The 16,210-nt window shown below is 42.8% G+C and overlaps 1 protein-coding gene across 2 annotated transcripts in view; it reads right to left on the bottom strand.

The window, feature by feature from the left end:
- Window positions 1–16,210, bottom strand: part of SAMD12 (sterile alpha motif domain containing 12) — a 384,839-nt gene that overhangs the window by 226,707 nt on the left and 141,922 nt on the right. For both annotated transcript variants that reach the window (XM_070748248.1, XM_070748247.1), the window contains exon 4: window positions 14,014–14,154. In XM_070748248.1, coding sequence (XP_070604349.1) covers window positions 14,014–14,154 — 141 coding nt within the window. The remainder of the gene's footprint in view (window positions 1–14,013; window positions 14,155–16,210) is intronic.

Below are 16,210 nucleotides of genomic sequence, written 5' to 3' on the forward strand. Positions count from 1 at the left end.
AGCTGTCTGAGTTCAATTCTACCGATATGCCCAGACAATCATTGGGAAAAAAACCTAACTCAATAACTCTTAACTTTAATTCTTACATACTTTACTATTCTCATTTCCTATTTTCACCGCTTAATAAGAACGACAAGTCATTAAATTCAATGTTTGCTGTCGAAGCAGACAATCCCTTTCCTACCCCATCTCCTCCTTAGATTTGTTAAGCTATATATGGTAAAGATAATAAATATGGTCACTGGAATTTAAACTAAGAATGAAACATGAATACAACTACTGTAACAATATGTATATTAAGGAATATAATGGACCTCTGTAACTCTCTCTAAATTTTACCTTTAAACTTATTATACTTGTACTCTCCTTTCCCTTCCCCCTTTTTTGACTTTGTACTCCCTTCTCCCCCTTCCCTTTTTATAAAACTAATAAATTATATTTTAAAAAACCAAAACAATGAAGCCTATCACACTGGATTTCAAATCCATTTTAAGATAATTCCTCTATTAAGCTAATTGAAAGGACACAAAAATACACACCTAGGTAAAATGCTTCAAAAGAGAATAGAAAGAAACTTTAAAAAGCAACAACCCAGAGTTGATGAAGTCAAGTCTTTAATTCCGCTTGGTTTAAGTTTAGCTAGAACAGTGGTTCTCAACCTGAGGTTGGGACCGCTTTGAGGGTCGAATTTCAGAGCGGTCACCTAAGAGGATTGAAAAAGACAAATTTCCCATGGTGTTAGGAACTAATGCTTCTATTCTGGCACCTTGGAACATATTTTTACAATCCGACCAATCAGGCATTTACAGCGGGGGTGTTCCTCTGACTTTCCTGCCAATCAGCTTAAAGCTCTGTTGGGAGAATTGGTGCTAGACTTATGGTTGGGGGTCACCCAACATGAGGGACTATATTAAGAGGCTGCGGCATTAGAAAGGTTGAGAACCACTGAGCTAGAAGATGAGAAGGCACAGAAGCAGCTCAGTTGAGTGTTATAAAGGTCAAGTTAAGCTAGCTAAACCCACAAAGCTGCTAAGATGAGGACGGACCAAAAGAATGACTATTTCCCCAGTTCTAAAAATCAAAGTCAAACTGTCTTTGGCCCTATCCTTTAAGAAGAATAGAGCAGCTTGCAATACATACAAGTATTTTTTTTTCCATCAGAGCAATCTGGTTTACTCAAATATGGGACGGGCGATACAGCTTCCACTTTTGCCTTTCACTCATGCCCTCATCACCTCGAGGCTCGACTACTGTAATGCTCTCTACATGGGGCTACCTTTGAAAAGTGTTCGGAAACTTCAGATCGTGCAGAATGCAGCTGCGAGAGCAATCATGGGCTTTCCTAAATATGCCCATGTCACACCAACACTCCGCAGTCTGCATTGGTTGCTGATCAGTTTCGGTCACAATTCAAAGTGTTGGTTATGACCTATAAAGCCCTTCATGGCACTGGACCAGAATATCTCCGGGACCGCCTTCTACCGCACGAATCCCAGCGACCAGTTAGGTCCCACAGAGTTGGCCTTCTCCGGGTCCCGTCAACTAAACAATGTCGTTTGGCGGGACCCAGGGGAAGAGTCTTCTCTGTGGCGGCCCCGACCCTTTGGAACCAACTCCCCACAGATATCAGAGTTGCCCCCACCCTCCTAGCCTTTCGTAAGCTCCTTAAAACCCACCTCTGTCGTCAGGCATGGGGGAATTGACATGTTCCCTCCCCCTAGGCTTATAAAATTTATGCATGGTACGCTAGTATGTATGATTGGTTTTAATTTGTGGTGTTTTTTAAATTAACTTAAATATTAGATTTGTTTTACATTGTATTGTTATTGCTGTTAGCCCGAGTCTGCGGAGAGGGGCGGCATACAAATCTGATTAAACTTAAACTTAAACTTTCAGCCCCAATCCAGGGGCCTTTACAAGCAGTTTGTATTTGTATTTGTATTTATTAGATTTGTATGCCGCCCCTCTCCGAAAACTCGGGTTGGCTAACGACAATATAAAAAGACAATGTAAACAAATCTAATATTAAAAACAATCTAAAAAACCTCAATTTAAAGAACCACTCATACATAAAAGCATACCATGTATAAATTCTATAAACCTAGGTTTTAAGGATCTTGCAACAAACTATTTTTGTGTTAAATTTATATTTTACCGGCAAAGCAATAAAAGGAGACTAGTATAGATCTATTTCCATATATTTAGCTCTAATCAGCTAGCCCTAACCTACTGGGACTCGAACCCAGGTTACATATTAGGTAGATGTATTAACCTCTAAGCCACGGGCTCTCCTGGTTTTGTCAGCTATGCCAAGGGAGAGATTAAGTGTTGTTGTTTTTTTAATCAGGGCAACCTGGTCTACCCAATATGGGATGGAGCATACTGCTTCCGCTGACGAGAGTTAAACCGCTTGAAATAAATCTATACTAGTTCCCCTTTATTTCTTTGTTGGTAAATATAAATTTAACACAAAAACCAGAACAATCCTCTTCTGGCAGACAATTATGGAAATAAAACTGGCATAAACATAAAATGTATTTCCACACTCTCATTAGCAGCACTAGTAACTCTGCTCCCAGTTGCTGCTTGGCTTCCAAGTGCTTGCTTCTCTTCCAACTATAGCACCTAGTGGATAGCATTTATCCCAGGCATATGCCGCTGCCTAATGATTGTTACTGGTGTGTGTGTGTATGAGTGTGTTGGGCTATGGAGAGAGAGAGAAGGCAAGTGATAGGTGACAGAAGAAAACTGCTCCAAGCAGGAGGCTGGAGACCGGGGTAAGGATAAAATAGAATGGGATCAATAGGTCAAGGAAGTTAAAGGTGCTTTGGGATACGTTTTCCATAAAATGAGAAGCGTGACCTATAAGTGTCAATCACCCGAGCCTCGGGGAATAATCAGTGATGGAGAAACTGGGCCAGCTTCCATTTACATCTCATTCAAAAAGCTGCCATCATCAAGTTCAACATATAAGTTTAAGATTAAAGAAAAAAAAATCAGGTCATGATCTGAAGATGCATGGTGTGGACTGTTCCTGAAAATGAAGTAGGTTTTGAACGGGTCTAAAGCTGAATAAGAAGCCATTTGAAAATTGATGTTCCTTTTATGGTGGAGAAAAAATAATAAATAAATAATACCGAAAAAATTGATGTTCTTCTCCTTAAACCGTCTTCTGCCTCATACATCCCAGCGGCAGGTCAGAGCCCACAGAATCGGCCTTCGCCAGGTCCTGTCAGTCAAGCAATGTCGCCTGGCGGGGCCGCGGGGAAGGGCCTTCTCTGTGGCTGCTCCGGTTCTACGGAACCAATTTCCCCCAGAGATTCGTATGGCCCCCACCTTCATGGCCTTTGGAAAGGCCCTTAAAACATGGCTCTGTCGACAGGCCTGGGGCTATTAAGCATTCTACTCTGCTCCGGCCACCTGCTATGAATGTCTGAAGAATCAATGTGTATTATTGGGGCTTTATGCTGTATTTTATAATTTTATTATTGTGTTTTTTATCCTTGTAAGCTGCCCTGAGTCCGCTTGGAGAAGAGCGACCTATAAATCAAATGAATGAATGAATGAATGAATGAATGAATCAATGAATGAATGAATGAATGGAGGAAGGAAGGAAGGAAGTTTAAAGAAGAACAAAAAAAATAGTAAGCAGATGCTTTTAAAATGCAAAACAAGTCAAGGGACTCTTACACAATAAGCACTGTAATGAAGAGAAGTACTGGGGACCATGCTTTCTGAGACAACCCAAGAAAGGGATTTTGGGGTTTTGGTGGGCAGCTCAATGAAGATGTCAACCCAGTGCACAGCAGCAGTAAAAAAAAAAAAAAAAGCAAATTCCATGCTTGGCATGGTTAGGAAGGGGAATTGAAAATAGGTCAGCAAGTGTTATTTTGCCTCTCTACAAATCGATGGTGAGACTACATTTGGAGTACAGTTCTGGTCACCGCACTTCAAGAAGGATATAATGGAACTGGAAAAGGTGCAAAAAAAGGCAACAAGAATGATCAATAAAATGGAGCACCTCCCTTATGAAACCAGATTGCAACATCTTGGTCTCTTTAGCCTTGAAAGACAGTGTTTAAGGGGTGACTTGATTGAAGTGTATAAAATCATGCAGGGGATAGAAAAGGTGGATAGGGAAAAATTATTTTCTCTATCACACAATACTAGGACGAGGGGGCACTCCCTAAAGCTCATAGGTAAGAAAGCAAGGAAAAAATAATGGGAAATATTTCTTCACCCAGAGGGTCATTGGTTTATGGAATTCACTTCCAGAAGAGGCTGTGACAACAGTCAGCCTGGATAGCTTCAAGGCAGGATTAGATAGATTCATGGATGCCAAGTGTATCGGTGGTTATTGTACCATTTGTTGGGGGTCAAGGGAAAGGGAAGGTTTTGCCTTCTCTTTCTGCTCAAGGTCCCCATGTACTATTGGTGGGCCACTGTGTGACACAGAACGCTGGACTCGTTGGGCTTTGACCTGATTCAGCATGGCTCATCTTATGTTCTTACTATATTGGTAGTTCCAAAGGTGCTTTTTCAAATGGCAACTGGGCATTGTTTTTTCCTGAAAGGCGTTTCACTTCTCATCCAAAAAACTTTTTCAGTTCTCCAGAACGTCTTCCAGAACTGAAGAAGCTTCATGAATGAGCAGCAAAATGTCTTCCAGGAAAAGCAAAATCCAGTTGCCTTCTGGAAAAGCACTTTGGGGATATATATGACGGTCTTGGTATATATATACATATATATACATGTTTGTTTGTTTGTTTGTTTGTTTGTTTGTTTGTTTGTTTGTTTGTTTGTTTGTTTATTTATTTATTTATTTATTTATTTATTTATTTATTTATTTATTTATTTATTTATTTATTTATTTATTTATTTATTTATTTATTTATTTATTTATTTATATTTGTATGCCATCCCTCTCCGCAGACTCAGGGCGGCTCACAGCAGGATACAACAATTCATGACAAATCTAAATATAATTTAAAATATTTAAAAAACCCCATTTACTAAGCAAACATAAACACAAACATACCATGCATAAATTGTACATGCCCGGGGGAGGTGATTCAGTTCCCCCATGCCTGACGACAAAGGTGGGTTTTAAGGAGTTTACGAAAGGCAGGGAGAGTAGGGGCAGTTCTAATCTTTGGGGGGGAGTTGGTTCCAGAGAGTTGGGGCCGCCGCAGAGAAGGCTCTTCCCTTGGGGCCCGCCAACCGACATTGTTTAGTTGACGGGACCCGGAGAAGGCCCACTCTGTGGGACCTAATCGGTCGCTGGGATTCGTATTTCCTAACCTTGGCAATTTGAAGATATTTGGACTTCAACTCCCAGAATTCCCCAGCCAGCGAGATATCTTCAAGTTGCCAAGGTTGGGAAACATTGACCTAGATGACTCTCCATGACCTGGATAGACGTTTACTATACGGGTACTTAAATGAAAATATCAGTGTGCCAAGCAGTGGTGAATGTGCAAGAACTCTCCCTGCTATCGTGTTAGCAAACTGCTACAAATATTTCTTCCCCCAGCCCCAAAGCGGGAATGTGTTTTACATTTTCCCCCTTTCTACAGCAGAATAGATTCTGCTTAAATAATATGCAGTGCCATTCTTTTTTTCTTTCTGATTTTCACATTCCCTTATGTGTTTTGAAAATAGTGACAATATTTACACATAAATTCATGACACTTTTGTACTGAAACATCCTGACTTCTAGCATGTGTGATCAACCATTGGCAGAGCTCAGTCAGAAGATGGCAGAGATTACAAGGTTAAAAAAAAAACCCACCAAGAAAAACCTCTTGTGTTTTCAACATGAGATCTAGCCCTGGCAAGACAGCTTACATTTGACGGTCTCTTTCAAAACTATTTTTTGTACCAGTAGATGTTCTGCCTGACTGGCTCGGCAATGCGTAATAGTCCGAGGAAAAGAAATCAAACACACACGTGCTCTGCTAATCAGCAAACTTGTATTAGATAAACAAAAATAGCTTACTCAAAAAAACAGTTCTTAATGTCTGAAAACAATGCAAGGCTTACTTCAGCCGCATACAAAAAACACAGGCAAAAACAAAGACAACCTGGAATGAGCAAAGACGTTTCAGGAGTCCTTTTGAATCTTTGAAGCAAACAGCAAGTCCCAGAGTTTTCACCTCCCACTTGTCTGACAAAGCTGGGTTGAAAACTCCAACGGCACCGAAACTTCGAAGCAGGAACCACAAAACAACACAGATAAACAGCCACAGGTTGCCTTGGCCCTTGTTCCCTTTTTATCCCTTTAGCCCTCTTTAAGGCAGTGATTTTCAACCTTTTTTGAGCCGCGGCACATTTTTTACATTTACAAAATCCTGGGGCACACCACCAACCAAAATGACACAAATCTAATAAATAAATAAATAAATAAATAAATAAATACATACATACATACATACATACATACATACATACATACATACATACATACATAAATAACCCCCTCATATATACAATCCCATGTAACATCCCCTTATAAATACAGTCAATCATCAATCATCCCTCCTGAAATTTATACCACTGTCTCATTTCTGGGTACTTCTCCTGTCTTTCCCCCTTTTCTCTCTCATGTTTCTCATTTCTCTCTCTTCCTCCCTTTCCCCCTCATTCCTTCTCCCTCTCACTTCTCCTCTTTTTCCATCCCTGTCTCTCTCCCCCCCCTCATGTGTATGTGTGTATACACACTCGAACTATTTCCAAAACCAGTTGAGGGCTGGGGTTTTTTTTCTCTTTTATTCTTTTCAAAAACAGGTGTGGGCTGGGAGGGTTTTCTTATTATTTGGATGCTTTTTACCATATGCTTCAAGAATCACCTCTCTCTCTCTTTTGTTTCTCTCTCCTCTCATTCTCTGCCTCAATCATTTTCTCATTTCTCCTTTTTTCTCCCCTTTTTGTTCTCATTTCTCTCGCTCTCCTTTCCTCTCCCTATCTGTCTTGCTTTCTCTCTCTCTTGCTATCTCTTTTTCTCTCTTGCTTTCCTTCTCTCTCTCTCTCGTTCTGTCTCTTATTTTCTTTCTCTCTCTCTTGTTCTTTCTCTCTCTCATGCTTTCTCCCTCTCTGTTGCTCTCTCTCTCGTTCTGTCTCTTATTTTCTCTCTCTCTCTCTCTCTCTCTCTCATGCTCTCTCTCTCTTGTTCTTTCTCTCTCTCTCTCTCTCTGTTGCTCTCTCGTTATCTCTTATTTTCTTTCTCTCTCTCTCTGTCTCTTTCCTTTCTCTCATTCCCTCTTTCTCTCTATTCTTTCTATCTCTCACTCTTTCCTTCTCTCCCTCCCTTTCTGTCTCTTTCCTTTCTCTCATTCCCTCTTTGTCTCCTGGGCCTGACTGCGCCTGCCCTGCACCCCCCACCGTGGAGGGAAAGCATTTGGCATCGGCACCGCCAACCCCCCCTCCACGAGCAGCAAAAGCCTCAGTGACGGAGCTGAAAGGCAAATGGCGCGATCCGTCGCTGAGGCTTTTGCTGCTCGTGGAGGGGTGGCGGTGATGCCAAAAGGCAAACGGCGCACCCCGCCGCTTAGGCTTTTGCTGCTCCTGGAGGGGGGGAGGATTTTCTCCTCCCCGCCCCCCTGGCAGCCAAACGTCACTGAGACTTTCGGCATCGGCGCCCACCCCTCCAGAAGCAGCAAAAGCCTAAGCGGCGGGGCACGCCGTTTGCCTTTCAGCATCGGCGCCTTCCCCTCCACGAGCAGCAAAAGCCTCAGCGACGGAGCCGAAAGGCAAACGGCGTGCCCCGTCGCTGAGGCTTTTGCTGCTCGTAGAGGGGTGGCGCTGATGCCACTCCCCCCCCAGGAAAGAGGTGCAGGAAAGCAGCGTGTTTAAAAAGCGCGCTGCTTTCACGGAAAGCAAACCCGGCTTTCCTGGCCGGCACAGGGCTTTCCCGCCAATCCCCCCAGAAAACACAGCGGAGGATGACAAGCAGGATGAAGCGGGGTGGAGCAACGTGAGGCTCAAGCAGGCAGCTTCCGCGCGTTTCTTTCGGCAGAAGAGGAGGAGAGGGAGTGGATCGGGCGGGCGGGGGCAGCGCCTTCTACTGCCGGCGCCTCCCCGCCCCCGCCCCCCCATGGAAAAGGGCGCGCGGGGGGTATTTTGGGGTGCGCGGGCGCTCACACGCGCAGCCTACAGGGAACGGTGGTGTCAATAGCGGCGGCGGCAGGCAATAGCCGGGGGGCGGCTTCTGCAAGTGAGAGCTCCAGGGCTGAAGCCTCAGCCCTGGAGCTCCCACTTGCAAGAGCTGCCTCGCGGCACACCTGACCATGTCTCGCGGCACACTAGTGTGCCGCGGCACACAGGTTGAAAAGCACTGCCTTAAGGGAACCACACCCAGCCCAGGTGCTCCTATAATGATTTGTAATACTCCTTAAAGCGATCCCTTCTTTGCATAGCTCTTCGGCTACATAGATCAATGCATTGATCTGCAGACGAACTGAGCGAGGAAAGACTGTGAGGGACTGCAGGCCAAATCCCCTGGGCTGTCTGCTGAATCCTCCTGGCTGTCTGCCACATCTTCCTGGCTGTCTGCCACATCTTCCTGGCTGTCAGCCAGGCTTTCACATTCACTTTGTGCCGCGTCTCTCCCATCTGTGGGAGCAACGGCAGGCCCAGGCCCAAACACAACACCAGATACATAATTATCTACTGCAGAGCTTGGAACCATAAAAAGTTCCAAAAATTCCATCCTGGAAGATGTATTTTTCCTTGCTGTTTATTGGCTTCTAGAAAACAATCTCTCTATTAATGTCTTTACTTTAAAAAAACCCCCATTTTTTAATTAAAACAAAACAAAACACCAACAAACATACAATAAATATAGGAGCTCCTACCGTTCCGCTCTTCTAAAAAGTTTCTGAAGAAAAACCTTTACAAATCTTATCATGCAAGAAAACATATGCTTATATTTAATACTAAAACTTTCTCTTTTGTTCTTATATACTTGGCATTCTAATAATAGATTACAATTTTTATTATTTACAGATTTATAGCTATTTAACTATTACTATTTACTTATTTGCAATATATTTCATTGTTCAATTATTCCTTAATCTTCTGCTCAACCAAATCATAGACCTTAGACTTTATAATGTTCTGTTTCTTCTTGTCCCTTCAACCTTCTCATCATTATATCCAGTTCAGCACACTCAAAAATTGTTTCTATGTTTTTAAGCTCTCCTGGTTCCAGGGAAGCCTTTGGAGCCTGGGGAGGGCAAAACATGAGCCTACTGGGCCCACCAGAAGTTGGGAAAGCTATTTTTGGCCTCTAGAGGGCTTCCAGGGGAGGCGGTGAAAGGGGTTTTTGCCCTCCCCAGGGATTGAATTATGGGTGTGGGCACTCGCTCATTCATGATAGCATGTGCCCACATTCTTTGGGCACCCAAGGAAAAAAAGGTTCGCCATCACTGTAAAGTACTAGAGGGTGAGTGGGAGGAGAATTGTAAAACCTACAGGCAGCCAGTCTTATTAGTGTTGAATCTAAATCTGTTTCTCTCTATCCAGATCTCCAAGGCTTTCTATAAGAAGATCTATGGTATACTATCTTTTTTGAAATCCACTTTGAAGACTAACATTGTGCACAATATTCCAAGTAGTTGATTGATTTAGATGTATAAAAGCATGGATAATGTTTGACAAGTTGCTTTTTAAAACAATTCTTTTCCTATGAATAAATTTTCTAATCTCCGGTGTAGATTTCCCACATTCACAAAAGTCAACATCCTTTGATATTATTCCCAACAGCATTACAGTAGTTTGAATTTAAGCACATGTTGCCACAAGGCTTCCTATACAACATCAAGAGGGTGGCATACAACTGGAATATTGGAAAGTGAGAAAATGAATTCCGTTGGTCATGACATAATTTAGTTTCAACAAAATCAGACCAGTGGGATAGCTTACAAAATATCTTGGTCAAGTCATTCCACTGAGGTGAGCCCTTGTCTTCCATTCAAGGCTATATCTAAACCAGTGATGGCGAACCTATGGCACTAGTGCCACAGGTGGCATGTGGAGCTATATCTGCTGGCACACAAGCTGTTGCCCTAGCTCAGCTCCAATGTACCTGTGTGTGCTGGCCAGCTGATTTTTAGCTTGCACAGACTCTGGGAAGGAATTTTTGGCTTCCAGAGGGCATCTGGGGGGATGTGGGAGGGCATTTTTACCCTCCCCTGGCTCCAGGGAAGCGTTTGGAGCCTTGGGTGGGTGAAACATGAGCCTACTGGGCCCAACAGAAGTTGGGAAAGAGGCCTTTTCCGACCTCCATGGGGCCTCTAGGGAGCAGGGGAAGCTGTTTCGCCCTCCCCAGGCATTGAATTATAGGTGTGTGCACTCCCACACTCTTTTGGCACATGAGGAAAAAAAGGTTTGCCATCACTGATCTATGAAAAGCACTACAGATTTCTATTGATCCCAATCTAAGTTGTGTGAAGGATTCATCGGGCCAGAATATCTCCGGGACCGCCTTCTGCCGCACAAATCCCAGCGACCGGTTAGGTCCCACAGAGTTGGCCTTCTCCGGGTCCCGTCGACTAAACAATGTCGTCTGGCGGGACCCAGGGGAAGAGCCTTCTCTGTGGTGGCTCCGACCCTCTGGAACCAGCTCCCCCCAGAGATTAGGAACGCCCCCACCCTCCTTGCCTTTCGGAAACTCTTTAAAACCCACCTCTGCCATCAGGCATAGGGGAATTGAAACATCTCCCCCTTGCCCATGTAGTTTCTGCGTATGATTCGACTGTGTGCTTGTTTTTTATATATTGGGGTTTCTTTTGGACTTTTTAACTTAAAACTGTAATTTAGATTGCTAAATATATGATTTGTTAATATGTATTGTTTACCATTGTGAGCCGCCCCAGTCTATGGAAAGGGGTGGCATATAAATCCAATAAATCTAATCTAATCTAATCTAATTCAGAACCTTGGTTAGCATAGCATTAACTTCAGTCAACAGGTGAATCTTAGGGATTGGTTCCCTCAAGGTCAACTACTTGAAAAGAATTGTCCTCACTTGTCCCAGATATTTTGCATTAATGGAAAAAAAAAAACCCTATTCACAGTTCCCTATCTTTCTTTTTTTCCCTGCATCACAGCTGAGGATATCACCTACATGCATACGTTTCCTTTTTGGCAAAATAATGTTATTAATTTTGACCCTACAAATACCATATTTTTCAGACTATAAGATGCACCTTTTCCCCTCCCTAAAGGAGACTGAAAATTTGGGTGCGTCTTATACTCCGAATATGGCTTTTACTAAGCTTTTTTTTAGAGCTAGTGAGGTGCTGACGCGATTTTCTGTGCTTTGCTAGCTAAGTGATCTTACCTCTGTCTGCTTCTTTCATTGCTGTTCCCGCCAAAAATCAGCTGAGCCTTTTAACAGCCCTAACAAGTGTTCTGGTTTCTGGTAGAAATTTAGTAAATTCATCATCTCATGAATGCATCATTTCATGAATAAAGCAACTCCGTTTATTTCTCTGCTCTCCTGTATTTCAAACACATTCCATACAGCACTCGGTCCATTATCTCTCTCTTAGCCGCATTTCTCACATTCCTCTTCCTTCTTCACTTAAACAGGATTTATTTTCCTAACCACATAACTTTGAAAAAACAGCAGCACTGACTGAATACAATATCATATATATTTTCTTTCTTTCATATATCCTCTCCTCTAAGTTCACTTTATCCTTATATGTATTACTACATGTCTATTTTTCTTCCTATGTATTTGTGTATTGGACAAATAAATAAATAAATAAATAAATAAATAAAATAAATAGAATGAAGAAGGAGGTGGGATTCTTGCTCCTCTGGCTAGCTGGCAGCCAAGTGTCCCATGCGCCCAAAAGCCCATGGTGAACGGGCTTTTGGGCCCACTTGGCGAATGGGCCAAGGAGAAAAGGCAGCACCCAAATGGTTGAGGGCAGAAGCCTGGAGGCCAAACAGGCACGGCGAAGCAGGGGATGTGAACAGTCCCATTCCATGCTTGATGGATGTGATTTTGGGTCATTTTGGTTGACCTATTTTGGCTTGGATTGTTTTTGTTGCAATTCGGTTTAAACATCTAGTCTGTAATATTTCTATCGTGAGGTTTCATAAGGCTCAGAAAATAAAGCAATTACTATCTTGGATTAATCAGGCAAGACTGGATCAAGCTCAGTCAAGGGAAAGAAATCTGATTTGGCAGGAGAAATCAAGGGATTACAGATATTCCAAATCAACTTTCTTAGCTGCAATTTACTCATTTAGAACAATAGGAAGATGTTTGCTTAATAGCAAGTTAAAGTTTTATGTTGAGATCTAGACTTTATCATATAGGTAAGACAAGACTGTCATTAAACTGAGTTGATGCATGGAGTTAAAATGTTATTATATTTTGAGTCCAACATTATAAGATAACGTTATAAAATTCGTTTTCCAACCTAGCATCTTTTAGACATGTTGGTTCCAGTCTCGTGCCAATCCTGCAAGCATAAATTCATAACAGAAACCTGCCAGTACTGATATCACAATGTAACAAAAACATAGATTCCTCATATTGGCCAGCTGGATTTCAGACAATGGAAGAGATCAGCATGTAATAATACTGCATTGACTAGCACTAGAATCCAAATAATTAATCACAAAGCTTCTGCTTTTAAAATCAACCCATATGAAGTCAAACAATGGATTCTTTCGTCGGCAGTGCGAGTATCAAGCCGGTGCAGAACCCTGACAGTGAGTGATACAGAAGCAAATCATTACTATTTCATTTCCATTAATTAACACAGAATATACTTGTCTCCAGAAGGACCAACTTGTGTATGCAAATATGTGTTAGGAAGCAAAAAAAAAGGGCTTGTTTCTAATACAAAAAAGGCTCTTATTATAACAGGCAGGTAGTCCATAATACAGCGGTACCTCTACTTACAAACTTAATTCGTTCCGTGACCAGGTTCTTAAGTAGAAAAGTTTGTAAGAAGAAGCAATTGTTTCTCATAGGAATCAATATAAAAGCAAATGTGTGCAATTGGGGAAACTACAGGGAGGCTGGAGGCCCTGTTTCCTCTCAGCAGATTCCTAGAGAGGCCCCATGGAGGCGTCTCCCTGCCTTTCCCAGCCCTGTTTCCTCCCAGGAGATTCCTAGAGATGACCCACAGAGGCTTCTCCTGCCTTTTCTGGCACTGTTTCCACCCAGGAGATTCCTAGAAGGGCCCCATGGAGGCTTCTCCCCCCCTTTTCCGGCCCTGTTTCCTCCCAGGAAATTCCTAGAGAGGCCCCATGGAGGCTTCTCCCCACCTTTTCTGGCTCTGGGGGCCTCCCAGGAGATTCCTAGAGAGGCTTCTCTCCACCTTTTGTGGACCAGTTTACTCCCAGGAGATTCCTAAAAGGGCCCCATGGAGGCTTCTCCCCACCTTTTCCGGCCCTGTTTCCTCCCAGGAGATTCCTAGAGAGACCCCCATAGAGGCTTTTGTGGACCAGTTTCCCCCCAGGAGATTCCTAGAAGGGCCCCATGGAGGCTTCTCCCCACCTTTTCCGGCCCTGTTTCCCCCAGAATATTCCTAGAGAGGCCCCACGGAGGATTCTCCCTGCCTTTTCCAGTTCCAGTTTCGGAGGGTCGGGTTTGTAAGTGAAAAATGGTTCTTGAGAAGAGGCAAAAAAAATCTTGAACACCCAGTTCTTATCTAGAAAAGTTCCTAAGTAGAGGCATTTGTAGGTAGAGGTACCACTGTATACTTGTCTCCAGAAGGACCAACTTGGGTATGCAAATACATGTTAGGAAGCAACAGAAAGGCTTGTTTCTAATACAAAAAAAAAGAGAGGCTCTTATCATAACAGGCAGGTAGTCCAGAATATATAAATCCCTTGTTTTTTCTTATTTTCCTCTTGCTCGGTGTGAGGGAGAGTGCTCTGGTTGCACAAGTTCATGCTGGAGAGCATCGAATGACTATCTCCCTGCTTGAAGGTGACCTCCCTGCCCTACCACCTGCATTTCTCCTTGAGTTGAATGTTTCCTACCTTGTGTGAGTAGCTGCAGGTTTCGAACTTCTTCTCTCACTTTCAGCTGGAGCACTTGCTGAAGAATGTGCTGCCGTAAGCTCTCCTGAGCAATCCCCATGCGCTCAAGCTTTTTGTCGGTAAGCCTGAGCAGCGCACGGCCTGGGTCCAAAGGAAGAGACAAGAGGAGGAGGCATTACTCCAGGATTTCCATTTAATGAATTTTTTAAAAAACTTCACAAGCAACTGTGTCCTCTTTGCCGACGATGTAAAACTCTTCAACACCACCGATAACACAACTACTCTCCAAAAAGACCTTGACGCTGTTTCTGAGTGGTCGAACACATGGCAACTCCAAATCTCAACTAGCAAATGCTCTGTCCTACACATTGGGAAGAAGAATCTGAACTCCAAATACGAACTGAATAATCAAATTATCACATATAATCCCCACTTGGTTAAAGACCTTGGTATAATAATAACAAAAGATTTAAGTGCCAAAGCCCACTGCAAAAATATAGCCAAGAAGGCTTCAAGAGTTGTAAACCTAATCCTATGTAGCTTCTGCTCTGGCAATCTCACACTACTTACCAGAGCTTACAAAACTTTTGCCAGACCCATCCTCGAATACAGCTCATCTGTTTGGAACCCATATCGCATCTCAAACATTAACACCCTTGAAAATGTCCAAAGATACTTCACCAGAAGAGCCCTTCACTCCTCCACTCGAAATAGAATACCCTATGAGACTAGACTTTCAGTCCTGGGCCTAGAAAGTTTAGAACTAAGGCACCTTAAATACGATCTAAGTATTCCCCACAAGATCATATGCTGCAACGTCCTGCCTGTCAGTGACTACTTCAGCTTCAACCACAACAACACAAGAGCACACAACAGATTTAAAATTAATATTAACCGCTCCAAACTTGACTATAAAAAATAAGACTTCAGTAACCGAGTTGTCGAAGCATGGAACTCATTACCGGACTCCATAGTGTCATCCCCAAACCCCCAACACTTTACCCTTGGATTATCCACGGTTGACCTATCCAGATTCCTGAGAGGTCAGTAAGGGGCAAGTACAAGTGCACTAGAGTGCCTTCCGTCCCCTGTCCTATTGCTCTCCTATATCTCCTATACCTTTCTTCTATTCCTATATCTCTTCTTCTATTCTTTCATTGATACGTTCTATTACTATACCTTCTTTCTATTATTTCTTAGATATAGTTTACTATGAGTATCTCCTCTATAACCTTCATCATGTATTTTACTATGTGTATATAGATATATACCCACTAAAACCCTCATTGTGTATCGGACAAAATAAATAAATAAATAAAAATAAATAAATAAATACATAAATTCTGCGTGCTCTCAATACCTTCATTCTAGGTGACGAAACTTGCCTGCAGCGCAAATATTCTCTCAGAAACAATCTGATTCACAATGGGGTAGATTGAGGGAATAGGAGGCCCTGAAATATTTGTTGGCTCAGTGATTTAATTACAATTCCACACTGGAGATCCATGTTCAGAAGATGAAATAACATTGAGATTTCCAGTGCCTGTACTTGTTATAGGAAAGGGGCTGTGCTTAATGTGTTTTGGTCAAAAGGAAGATATGAGGACTGCACAATTGCTTAGGGCAGGGGTAAGCAAAGATGGCTCTTCTATTATATGTGGACTTCCACTCCCAGAATTCCTGACCTAGCATGATTGGCTCAGGAATTCTGGGAGTTGAAGTCCACAAGTCATAGAAGAGCCAACTTTGCCTACCCCTAGGAGAATGTATAGGGATAACATTTAAACCAGTGGTTCCCAACATTAAGGCCCACGCCCCATAGGGGGACAATTTGATTTTTAATGGGGGCAATTGTATAAATGGCTCAGGGCCATACTATTTACCGCCTCCTGCCTCATACTTCGCTACGACCAGTAAGGGCCCACAGGGTTGGCCTTCTCCACGTCCCATCCACCAAACAATGTGGGATGGCGGGGCCTCGGGGAAGAGCCTTCTCTGTGGCGGCTCCAACCTTTTGGGATCAACTGCCTGCAGAAATCCGTACTATCCCCACCCTACCGGTCTTCCAGAAAGCCATTAAGACCTGGCTTTTCCGGCAGGCCTGGAATTAGGAATGAATGTATGTACAGGTATGGCTTTTTAACTTTTTACATATTTTACAGTATTGTTGTTTTATTACTGTTTATTTGTTTGTTTG

The sequence above is a fragment of the Erythrolamprus reginae genome, chromosome 3, assembly GCF_031021105.1.
Source record: "Erythrolamprus reginae isolate rEryReg1 chromosome 3, rEryReg1.hap1, whole genome shotgun sequence".
Lineage (NCBI taxonomy): Eukaryota > Metazoa > Chordata > Lepidosauria > Squamata > Dipsadidae > Erythrolamprus > Erythrolamprus reginae.